The sequence below is a fragment of the Schistocerca serialis genome, chromosome 1 (genome assembly GCF_023864345.2).
Source record: "Schistocerca serialis cubense isolate TAMUIC-IGC-003099 chromosome 1, iqSchSeri2.2, whole genome shotgun sequence".
Lineage (NCBI taxonomy): Eukaryota > Metazoa > Arthropoda > Insecta > Orthoptera > Acrididae > Schistocerca > Schistocerca serialis.
Window position 1 is genome coordinate 523,822,011 of NC_064638.1, and position 13,333 is coordinate 523,835,343.

The 13,333-nt window shown below is 39.4% G+C and overlaps 1 protein-coding gene across 1 annotated transcript in view; it reads left to right on the forward strand.

The window, feature by feature from the left end:
• Positions 1-13,333, forward strand: part of LOC126474514 (structural maintenance of chromosomes protein 3) — a 216,962-nt gene that overhangs the window by 146,822 nt on the left and 56,807 nt on the right. The window contains exon 15 of the mRNA XM_050101989.1: positions 13,100-13,241. Within this exon, the coding sequence (XP_049957946.1) occupies positions 13,100-13,241 (142 nt within the window). The remainder of the gene's footprint in view (positions 1-13,099; positions 13,242-13,333) is intronic.

The following is a 13,333-nucleotide window of genomic DNA, read 5'->3' on the forward strand; positions in this document are numbered from 1 at the left end:
TGGGACAGTAACTGCTACGGAAGCAAAGGGAGCTTCACAGCAAACATAAACATAGCCAAAGCCTTGCAGACAAACAAAAATTACATGAATCGAAATGTAGTGTGAGGGGGGGCTATGCGAAAGGCGTTCAACAAATTCGAAAGTAAAGTTCTGTGTACTGACTTCGCAGAAAATCCTAAGAAATTTTGCTCTTACGTCAAAGCGGTAGGTGGAACAAAACAAAATGTCCACACACTCTGTGACCAAAATGGTACTGAAACAGAGGATGACAGACTAAAGACCGAAATACTAAATGTCTTTTTCCAAAGCTGTTTCACAGAGGAAGACTGCACTGTAGTTCTTTCTGTAGATTGTCGCACAGATGACAAAATGGTAGATATCGAAATAGATGACAGAGGGATAGAAAAACAATTAAAATCTCTCAAAAGAGGAAAGGCCCCTGGACCTGATGGATACCAGTTTGATACCCTCCTTCTTGCAGCAGTGTATCATAGGTCTCTAGAAGAGTGTAGCCTTCCAAGAGAGTGGAAAAGGGCACAGGTCATCCCCGTTTTCATGAAGGGACGTTGAACAGATGTGCAGAACTATAGACCTATATCTCTAGCGTCGATCAATTGTAGAATTTTGGAACACGTATTATGTTCAAGTATAATGACTTTTTTGGAGACTAGAAATGTGCTCTGTAGGAATCAGCATGGATTTGGAAATGTAACTCGCTTTATTCATCCATGAGACTTAGAGGGCCATAGACATGGGTTCCCAGGTAGATGTAGTGTTTCTTGACTTCCGCAAGGCATTTAATACAGTTCCCCACAGTCATTTAATGAACAAAGTAAAAGCATATGGACTATCAGACCAATTGTGTGATTGGACTGAAGAGTTCCTAGATAACAGAACACAGCATGTCATTCTCAGTGGACAGAAGTCTTCCGAAGTATGAGTGATTTCAGGTATGCCACAGGGGAGTGTCGTAGGACCATTGCTATTCACAGTATATATAAATGACCTTGTGGATAACATCGGAAGTTCACTGAGGCTTTTTGCGGATGATGCTTGCAATATTTCGAGAGGTTGTAACAATGGAAAATTGTACTGAGATGCAAGAGGATCTGCAACGAATTGACGCATGGTGCAGAGAATGGCAATTGAATCTCATTGTAGACAAGTGTAATGTGCTGTGAATACATAGAAAGAAAGATCCTTTATCATTTACCTACAGTATAGCAGGTCAGCAACTGGAAGCAGTTAATTCCATAAATTATCTGGGAGTAGGCATTAGGAGTGATTTAAAATGGAATGACCATATAAAATTACTCGTCGGTAAAGCAGATGCCAGACTGAAATTCATTGGAAGAATCCCAAGGAAATGCAGTCCAAAAACAAAGGAAGTAGGTTACAGTACACTCGTTCGCCCACTGCTTGAATACTGCTCAGCAGTGTGGGATCCGTACCAGACAGGGTTGATAGAAGAGATAGAGAAGATCCAATGGAGAGCAGCGCACTTCATTACAGGATCATTTAGTAATCGCGAAAGCATTACGGAGATGATGGATAAACTCCAGTGGAAGACTCTGCAAGAGAGATGCTCAGTAGCTCGGTACGGGCTTTTGTTGAAGTTTCAAGAACAGACCTTCACCGAGGTGTCAAGCAGTATATTGCTCCCTCCTACGTATATCTCACGAAGAGACCTTGAGGATAAAATCAGAGAAATTAGAGCCCACACAGAGGCATACTGACAATCTTTCTTTCCACGAACAATACGAGACTGGAATAGAAGGGAGAAGGTACCCTCCACCACACACCGTCGGGCTGTGTAGTGCTGGAAGGGAACAGGGAAGGGGCTAGATGTGTGAAGACAATGACTAAAGAATGTTGAGGCCAGGAGGCGTACAGGTACGTAGGATATATTGCAGGGAGAGTTCCCATATGCACAATTCAGAAAAGCTGGTGTTGGTGGGAATGATCCATATGGCACAGGCTGTGAAGAAGTCATTGAAATGAAGAATGTGTTGGGAAACGTGCTCACCAATAGGGTAGTCCGTTTGTTTCTTGGCCACAGTTTGTTGGTGGCCGTTCATGTGAACAGACAGCTTGTTGTCATGCCTACGTAGAACGCAGCACAGTGGTTGCAGCTTTGCTTGTAGAGCACATGACTGGTTTCACAGATAGCCCTGCCTTCGATGGGATAGGTGATGTTTATGACAGGACTGGAGTAGGTGGTGGTGGTGGTGGTGGTGGTGGTAGTGGTAGTGGTAGGAGGACTTATGGCACAGGTCTTGGATTTAGATCTTCCCTGTTCCTATTCCAGCACCACACATCTCTCTATTCCAACAAAGCACCCATCATTTTACTTTTCTCCTTTTCCGCTACCCCCTCCACCTCTCCCCTGCCCTCCATCTACCTCCCGACTACATCTAGTTGCCCTACTCTCTCCCCCTTCATCCCTGCATGCTCTCCAGCAGCACTTCACTGTCCCCCACCCCTACCATGCTATACCACCCCCCCCCCCCCTCCCTGCCCCAGTCACCTGCTTATCCCACCCAGTTGCTTCTTTCACCATGGCACTGCTGCTGCTCCTAGTGTGGCTTCAGCTGCCAGACTCTGTGATCGTGTGTGTGTGTGTGTGTGTGTGTGTGTGTGTGTGTGTGTGTGTGTGTGTGTGTGTGTTGCATTTGCGTGATTGTGTGTGCATGCGTGCATGTCTGTCATCTATGTTTGGCAAAGGCCTTGTCGGCTGAAAGCTAATTTTGTGACAGTCTTTTTGTTGTGTCTATCTGTGACTCAGCATCTCCGCTATATGGTGAGTAGCAAGGTCTACATTTTGGTTGGCTACTGTTGCAGCTTCTAATATTTTTAATGCATTGATTTGTAAATAAATGTTTCAGACCCATAAATTGTGAACTTTCAGTTCAGTTATTAAATTGTGTCGTATTTTATTTTATTGATCCAAGAAATCACAATATTGTGCAATTTGTACATATGATATCGGACAAGTCAGTTATACATTTTTACAAGTAATTTAGTATGCTACAAGAAAGTCAAAAGAAGGTTCTCAATTGAGCTGTGAGCCAGGAATGCACGTGCTTCTTTCACTGCTTCATCCGAGGCAAATCGACAGTCCCTTAATGCCTTTTTGAGTGGACCAAACAAGTGATAGTCAGAAGTGGCAAGATCGGGACTATATGGAGGATGATCCATTACTTAAAATTTGAGTTCCTGGTGTGTTTCAGCAGTGTGAGCAGCAGTATACGGACGGGCATTGTCGTGCAACAACACTACACCTTTTGACAGCAATCCTCGGCATTTGCTTCGAATTGCAGGCTTTAGCCTGGCATTAAGCATCTCACTGTAACGGTACGCTGTTTATTGTTGTGCCCCTTTCCTCATAATGTTCCAGTACTGGACCTTGTGCATCCCAAAAAACCATAAGCATCAGTTTTCCTGCAGACAGTTGGGTCTTGAACTTTTTCTGGCATGGCGAATTTCGATGTTTCCATTCCATACTCTGCTGTTGACTCTCTGGCTCGTAATGATGGATCCATGTTTCGTCACCAGTAATGATCCTGTCTAGGGAATTGTCCCCTTCATTACCATAGCGATCCAAATGTTTTTTGCAGATTTCCAATTGTGTTTGTTTATGCATCTGTGCAAATTGTTTTGGGACTCATCTTGCACAAACTTTATGAAACCCAAGTCTGCTGTGGTGATTTCATAGGCAGAACGATGACTAATTTTCAGGCAATATGCCATTTCGTCAGTAGTAAATTGTGTTGTCTTAGAGAATCATTTCATGTGAACGCTCAATGATTTCTTCATTTGTGGCAGTAAATGGTCGTCCGGCTCCTTCATCATGCGTAACACTTATGCGACCATTTCGGAATTTTTCAATCCATTTGTAGACACTCCGTTGTGGCAAAACACTGTTCCCATACTGTACCGAAAGTCTTCGATGAATTTTGGCCCCTGATATGCCTTCTGACCACAAAAATTGATCATTGAACGTTGCTCTTCTTTGGTGCAAATAGCCAGCGGAGCATCCATGATAAGCAGCACGGCAGGGATAACTGAACTAACCTAGCAGCTTGAAAATTGCAAAGATATAACAACAAATAAACAAAGCATGCATCATCAACATAAAATGACAGTACTACCATCATAAACAAATATATAACTAAATTGTGGATAATAATTCACTTAACCCTTGTACTTTCACTAGTTGTTTGTTTTTACCATTAGATGAAATAATATGTAGTACAATGAAACATTATGAAAGCATACTGCAAGCAGTAACAGGAATAAATATACAAATGCAGTTACCTACATTGGGAAATCATAATCAGCACACAGTTATTCAGGCATGAGTAAACATTGTTATGAAGTTAGTTAATATTTATAACTTTTCTTGAAAAAAAATAATGTTTAAAAGTTTTCCTACAGTTGAATTTTTAAAAATTAATAAGGTATCACGAACGTAGTCAAGAAATGTATGTATGTGACCATAGTCTGTGATGCACTTGTCATGAATCAACGATTTGAACATGGTCATGAGGCAACAGGCTCTGGCTGGTAGGCCATGAGCTTGGCCAGTGTAAGTCCCGAAGTGTATTACTTGTTTGGTGAATGGAGCTCTGATTGAGAGACTGCGTAGTGGTCAATGTTGAGTGCATATAACAGTGAACTTCTGATGGTGACTGAATGGTGAGGGGCTGGGTGGAATCCTATAAAGCTGTCCATTGGAAGAATACCTGGAAAGTGTGGTGGTAACATGTGACTAGCAGAGGCAAGATAGTACTGGCAATAGCAGCACTGCAAATGGTGAGCATACTGCCACCTGGTACTGTGGCATTCGTTGAGATGCGATCTCCATGTTTGCATTCCTGGCATACTTGAAAGGCAGCAACCAGCAGTACATCACTGTGTGTTTGGTGGTTGGGCTGTAGGTGCAGCATGCCTCTTTCCTGAGGAGGAGGTGACGGAGCTATCTATCTGCATGATGGGTGGCTGTGATGTAGGTGACAACTGAAGATACCAGTGAAAGTGCTTGGCTTTTCTGTTCCTTAACTTTCATTGGGAAAATTATTGTACATTGCATCCCAACGATAACAAACTTCTGTGATAACAAGTTGTTCCATACTCAGTCACATATAGGTCAGCCGACTGCCAAGTTTCATAGCTATGTATGTATTCTTTGTTCAATACATAGCTATTGACAAATTATACGTCTAAAATGTGTGCAGACAGTAGAGTCATAATAGGAAGTCTCCTGAAATAGTCTGCACATCTTGTTTTGTCTCACATTGCAAATTATATGAACTGCATTTTTTTGCATCCTGAAGATAGCTCTGGTGCAGGGTGAGTTTCACAAGAAGTTGATTATATGTTTAATATGGAGTGAAAGTAAGTTGGTGACTAATTTGCTGAGTACCCTTAGAACTTAATGTGTAGTTGACACAGCGTCTATCATGTAGAATTTACGTGAGGATTTCACTTAAGATTTTTTTCATGCCATTTACTGAGAAACTTAACAATATGTACTTTAGATTGCTTTTAGTTGTTTAGAAATATTATGGGAATTTCTTGTTTTGAAGATGAGAGGCTTTAACTGATGGACTTATTTTTTGTACTTTTACCTCATGATTGTTTTCATTGAACTATTCACTCAGTGGTGACATAAATGGCTTAACCTTTTGACCATAGCCAACTTTGTCAGTGCCTGTTACCAGAATACCTGCAACATCAGCAGATAGTGTAGTATAACCTGAAGTAAGCTTTGTCTTTCTGTCATCGCCATATAGCCAAAACAATACAGAACTCAGGATTGGTCTTACATGTATAGTATCTAATTGGCATTGTCTTAAAGAAATACTTAGTACACTAGTGAATGTTAGTAATTTTTTCAATTTTTTTGTGCTCAGTTTGACAGATATGATTCTAACCATAGGTTTGCATTACCATTCATACTGTTATCAGCAATCTTTCTTAGGGTAATGTGTGATCAATAACTTCAAAACCTTTGAGAGATCCGGAAATTTCCAGCAGCGATTTCCTCATTATCTAATGATTTAAGATTTGGTTAGATATTCATTTATTAGTGTAATTGTTATTTTTGCTTTTCTAAATCCATGCACATGCTTTGATATTAAAGAATATCTGCTAATAAAACATACCAATCCAATGTAAAACAATTTCTCAAGTATTTTTGAAAAGTGCTGAGTTGGGCTACTGGCCTATAAATTAATTAGCCATGTCATTTTCTACTCCTTCTTTGTGGAGTGGAGTAATGTTAGCAACTTTTAGGTCAGGAAAGACTCCCATTACAGAAGGATGCATTAATTATAAGAGTCGGTGATTGTTAGGGACCAGAAAATGTAGCATCCATCTATATCTTGTGAATTTGCACATTTTTTTATTGTTTGTAAGTGATAGACACACAGATTTAAATGGTTATCATGCTCTATGCACGACGGCAAAGCCTGAAATTGACTGTTTAAAAGTAAGTGGTGGTTGGGGAATGTTTTTACTGGAACATGTGGTTTTGCAAAAACTTCAGCAATTTTTCTGTGAAATGGCCTTCGCTTTCTTCTCTGGGTTGTTCTGTTGAGGAGCACCAGCATTTTCCTTGCCAGTGAACTGAGTGCATCTCTGAGCTAAGGTGTTTCTCAACATTATTTATAGTTTCCTTCCTAATTCGATAATTACAAAATCTGTAGAATGTTAATTTTGACATTTCATGGGCATCCATGGCCGTGCTATCCATACTTGACAGCACTACAGATAGAACCAACAAGGCAGTTAGTGTAAAAATAGGTCCGAAAATAACTCTACTTGCATGTTATGGGAAGAATATCGGCACAGTCAAAATACACTGACAGGTTTTGTTTTCTGTAACTATAGTGTAGATTGTGGCCACTTTGCCGTGAGTGTAAACAAAGTAGAATTTCGACCACCGGAGGAGAGAGGGGAGCAGTGTAAGGAACAAAACTTGCTTCCTTCTGGCAGGGCAGCAGCCTACACGTGTTTTCTCCTCTTCTTCGAAAGCAGAACTGACACATTGCCACAGGCAGGGCCAATCCCTTCTGGTGTTGTGAGACTCATAATTGAAGTCCATGATGGGCCAGGATTAGTCTTTTCACTCTTTTCAAAATAAGAAAAGAAAACAATAAGGAAGGGAATTGCTACCAAGCAGTTGCTTGCTGAGGTTGGCAGAGAGTTGTATACAAGGTAATTCATGCCTGACCTCTAGCAGTATTTGATGCAACTTCAGTTCAGATCACCCACCACCTAAAACTGCTACATTAAAAGTTTCCTATCTGTATCAACCTTTGATCTTTAGCTAACAGAAAAATGTACGCAATGCTTTGTCCTAAGATGCTAGCTCCCACAGCTGAGTACTACAGTGCATTACACAGTTTGTATCTTATACATACCATTCTGCCACCCACAGTAGGTGTGACACCAGAGAAATGATTGCATTGATATGTTGTTGCATTCCTGCACTTTTTATTTTGCAGACATATTCTTATGCACATTATCATTCCAAATAGAACTTTGCAGATGATGTACAATGCCAGCACCCGAAAATTGGTTACATTTTCGATGTTTATATGCAGAAAACACAGGTATTTCAAACTGTGTTTGATAAAATAGCTCATCCAGATATAATTCACTGTGAAAAACCATCTGTTAGGTAATTTCACATTTTGATGAGAAATCACATCTGTATTCACATTTATTGCAAAACTGAATTTTTCAGCTCCCTAGTGATTGTGCGGTGCATTCACCAAATTAATTTAAAGTAAATCTATAGAGGTCTGGTGCATGGTGGACAGAAAAAATTTAATACAAAACAGTTAATATTGTTGTTGCCAATTGAGTTTTTATTTTTTAGTGTGTTTTATGACTGTGTTCACTTTGGTGCTTGAGGCTTTGTGGAGAAACATTGATGCTTTTAAGGCTTCTACATATGTTGGATTTGAAGTACTGGTTCTATGGCAGATTTTGTTTACAAGGTTCATCACTATACCAAAATATTATTAAAAAGTTTACCATTTTCTGTGGCTCTGATGATGTAAAAAAATAATTGAAAACCAGTTTTAAATTTTTGTTTGTACATATTGCTTGTTATTACTTTCATTTTTACAACTTTCCAAATGGCTTTCATTTTATTGTTGTATTATTTTTATTAAATTATCATTATATTATTTCTTTGCTTGTTGAATTACCCTTTTTAGGCTACAGAATAGTACTTACACATTTCATGTTGAAGTGTTTCAGATTGGCTTGGCATATGTGATGGTTTGTTATACTTCACCTCATGCACCAGACACTTAACCTGAACACTCCTTTTATATACAATGAATGTTGCTTACTTATTGCTCGGTTGATGTTTAATATTATTACTTAGGGTCCAGCAAGTCTGCGTCCTGAATTCTTGTGCCTTCTTCCCCCAACTTGGTTCATACTTCGCCTCCTTACAGGCTGCAGATAAAGGAGTTGAAAATTAACTTCTCGTTCTCCTTCACCCCACCACATAAATAAGAATTGAGATTCAATTTACCTTCTTATATTATTCTTAAAATTACAACTCAACTCAATACATGACAAATGAGGACAGCTACCAACTTGTATACTGCCTCTCTGTACTATGTACATGACAGATCTAATATGAACTTGATAATTAACAATTAAAATACATTTATTATCTTTGACATTTCACGTTCTTAGATTTCATGGAGCCTTTTCTTCTGCACTGGCCACTCCATAGAATTCCTATCTACACCTCAGCAGGTAGTGTCGTCTGGCTGCTACCCACTTCCATACAGTCCCTAATTGGTAGCTCTGGTATCAGCATCTGCAGTTTAAAACACCTCCCAACAGTGGGATGCTCCCCACTTATCCACTCCTCTCTGTCACAAACATCTTTTTTCTGACATGTATTTAAGGACATGATACCTAACTGGTAGAAGCCGACCTCGGGGAAGACCAGTTTTGGTTCCGTAGAAATGTTGGAACACAGGAGGCAGTACTAACCCTGTGACTTAGAAAATAGATTAAGGAAAGGCGAACCTACGTTTCTAGCATTTGTAGACTTAGAGAAAGCTTTCGACAATGTTGACTGGAATACTCTCTTTCAGATTCAGGTGGCAGAGGTAAAATACAGGGAGCAAAAGGCTATTTACAATTTATATGCGATTTCAGTCTTTCTGAGCGTATTCCGCTGAAGAATTCTTCTCAGGTTATCAGCCGAGTGGTGGCATCATCTTGTCAGAACATTTCAATAAGTTTTGTACCCATCATCTTCTGGCGAAGTCAATTTACAATTGTTACAGAAACCAGATGGCAGTTATAAGAGTCGAGGGGCATGAGAGGAAAGCAGTGGTTGGGAAGAGAGTGAGACAGGGCTGTAGCCGATGTTATTCAATCTATATATTGAGCAAGCAGTAAAGGAAACAAAAGAAAAATTTGGAGTAGGAATTAAAATCCATGAAGAAGAAATAAAAACTTTGAGGTTTGCCGATGACAGTGTAATTCTGTCAGAGACAGCAAAGGACCTGGAAGAGCAGTTGAACGGAATGGACAGTGTGTTGAAAGGAGGATATAAGATGAACATCAACAAAAGCAAAACGAGGATAATGGATTGTAGTCGAATTAAATCGGGTGATGCTGAGAGAATTAGATTAGGAAATGAGACACTTAAAGTAGTAAATGATTTTTGCTATTTGGGGAGCAAAATAACTGATGATGGTCGAAATAGAGAGGATAAAAATGTAGACTGGCAATGGCAGGGAAAGCGTTTGTGAAAAAGAGAAATTTGTTAACATTGAGTATAGATTTAAGTGTCAGGCAGTCGTTTCTGAAAGTATTTGTATGGAGTGTAGCCATGTATGGGAGTGAAACGTGGACGATAAATAGTTTAGGCAAGAAGAGAAGAGAAACTTTCGAAATGTGGTGCTACAGAAGAATGCTGAAGATTAGATGGGTAGATTACATAACTAATGAGGAGGTATTGAATAGAATTGGGAAGAAGAGAAATTTGTGGCACAACTTGACTAGAAGAAGGGATCACTTGGTAGGACAGATTCCGAGGCATCAAGGGATCACCAATTTAGTATTGGAGGGCAGGGTGGAGGATAAAACTCGTAGAGGGAGACCAAGAGAGGAATACACTAAACAGATTCAGAAGGATGTATGTTGCAGTAGGTACTGGGAGATGAAGAAGCTTGCACAGGATAGAGTAGCATGGAGAGCTGCATCAAACCAATCTCTGGACTGAAAACCACAACAACCACATCTCATTCAAGGAATCTAATGTATCATTACATTGTAGTTCTTTGGATAGCAGGTGTTGTTTTTTTTTCTGGAAATTTTTGTCCCATTTGTCACCCAAGAATTAGTGCATTTGGTTTCAATTCTCCCTGGCTTTCATAAAAATCTAATATTGGAGTTGTGAACAAATGTTTTTTGAAAGGAATTAAACATAATGTTAACATAATTTTCATCATATACCCCTGTCAAGTTGTCAGCACTTAAAAGTTAATTAAAAAGCAATAAAGTTTTGTCATTTATTGCGTTTGGATTGGAGTTTTTATAGAGCATTGTTTTTTGTAGTTCAGATTCACTGTTATCGTCTGCCCTTTAAAACCACTATGACTTGTGTTAATGATTCTGACTAATTAGTATAGTTTATCAGTATTTATAAAAAATCGTATCGAGAGCCATCTTTGAATTTTCAGTGATCCAAATTGGAGTTTTAACACTTGCAGTCAAGTTGAATGAATTGTTCTGTTTAACAACTACTCTTTGCTTTTCTGACATTTAAGAAAATCAGTATTACAATCTCTAAATATTAGTGATGTTTTGTTGTGTGCATGAAGTTTACTTAGCAGTATTTCGAAGGCATGATTGAAAGTCTGGAGATTCCCAATAAGAAATCTGTACACGTGAAATATTCTTTCTTTTGCTTGCATCTTTATCCTGTGTTTCGCAAGGTTGGCATTGTTAGAATCGGATTTGGTGAGGTTAATGTTAAGGGGTGGGTGGATGCCCTTCCTGCTACCACCCCAAACCCCCCCTCCCCTGCCCCCCAGGACGGAATTAGTATACCCCAGCTGTCTGCGTCTACTGTAATCCATGGAATAGTGCGACCGTGTTCAGATGTCTGTGAGTCGTCTAACTGAGACGGGACGTGGGGACCAGTCCAGTGTTCACCTACTGGGATGTGGAAAACCGCCTAAAAACCACATCCAGGCTGGCCAGCACACCAGCCCTCATCGTTAATCCGTCGGGTGGATTCGATCCAGGACCAGCGCGCCTATCCGAGTCCAGGAAGCAGCTCATCAGCGCTCTCGGCTAACCTGGCGGGTACACACGTTAAATATCAGTGTCTTGAAATTGGTTAAGACAAAGAAAATGTGAATTTTTCTATTAGTATACTATTGTACTTTGTGAGGCATTCACGTGCTTTTTAAAACGTAAAATACGAGAAAGACAACCATTCACCTATAGCGGGTTGATGTGTGAGGAGATCAGCATTTATAGTAGCTTTCGAGCACAAGCTCTGTTTCTAGCAGTAGTATACATACACAACCACACAGACAACCAAACGGTCTCTCCTGCGGTCACAGCAAGACTTACATTCATTTTAACATAGATAGCTGTACTGCCTCCTCTATTTTCAATGGGAATAACTATCTATGATATGTTCTCCTATCAATTATTTGTAAAACTTTTGCTTATTTTAGCCAGTGTTCAATAGGACAGAGAATATCTGACATCTAATTTTAAATTAGTTTTCATGACTATTTCTATTTCTAATGATTTTTTTTTTAACACTGACTAGACATTATGGTGTAATAGGTAAAGAGGTTTTACTATCTATTTACCATTGTGGCAGATGGCTTTACTTTGTGCTTTAGACTTCAGATGAAGTTATTTTTTAGGGAGAGTTGCAAAGTTCTCTTCCAGTTTAGAGGTACGAAATATACTCTCTGAACCTACTGACTTCTTAGTGGGCTGCTAGCTATTGTCCATGCTCACGGAAAATCCTGACTGTAGGGTAGAGGCTTGCACTTTCTTGTGGAATTTTTAGTGACATCTTCCGATGATGATGATCCAGAGTGCAGTTGCATTTTTCTTACTGCTTTATCTGAATCATCTTTTGATAAAGAACTTGGCTGAGTTGCTTTTTTGATGATGTTGGATGATGCCGCTGGTAGCATTCCTAGACTAACTCTTTGCAGTTTTTCTGTGCATGATGAAGATGTGTGATCCTTCTTTATGGCTCCTGTCTTTTCTTTTGTTGCTGCTGAATTTCCAGGGTGAAAAGAAGAGTAAAACAGCTTCTCAAAAAGTGTTTAGTTCATTCAACAAGCACAATATATCTATATTCTCTAAGGAACTGACTACTGCAATTCAGCAAATGGTACCAAAAAAGTATCAAGTGTGCTTCGAATGGGTGTGCAACTCCTCTGCTGGTTCATTGAATAATGGAAATGGTGAAAGTGGAAGTGTTTATTTGAACTTAAGCATGAACGTCAGTGATTCAGAAATCTTCATCACCGTTGTTGATGGGCAACCCTAAACTATTTCATAAATTAAACCCAATGGGTACAGGTCTCATGAGTCAAGAAACATATAGCACATAATGCATCTACCTTTTGTTTGCTTAGGAAATTGCTGCTCCCACCCACATTCAACTCAAAAGAAAGAGGTTTTAGACAATCAGTTAAACTATACAAAATTGCTATAAATATTGGCACACACATGAGTGAGGTCTGCTTGTATGTCACCACTTGTTTAAGTCATGCTGTCAACCACAGGGTCTTGCTACGTAACTCACCAGTGGTGAGGGACGTAGTGTGGGACAGTTGTGACTGTGTCATCAATGATCTACTGAAGGTTTTGTGCACCCCGTATCTATCACAGTTCAGTCAGTTTGTTATTGGAGTCAGACAGAGATGTAATATAATTATATGTAATGTTAAAGTCATCTCTCTCCAGTTTACTAACTTTAATCTATGAGTATGTTGAATGCCTAGTAATGTAGCTGTTATTTTCTTTATTTCAAAGAAACTCTTACTTGTTTTCATGTTGTTGGCAGGTTATTCCATCATATAGTTGAGTCTGACAAAGTTGGAACTCAAATATTGAAAGAAATGAATCGTCAGAAACTTCCAGGAGAAGTTACCTTTATGCCCCTGAATAGGTTGCATGTACGGGATCAAGAGTACCCAGAAACAAATGTTAGTACACTGTTTTTATTTTGTTTACTGTCAACTTGCCTGTGTTAAATTTTAATACTTTATCTAATGTTTTTGAATGTATATACTTTTTG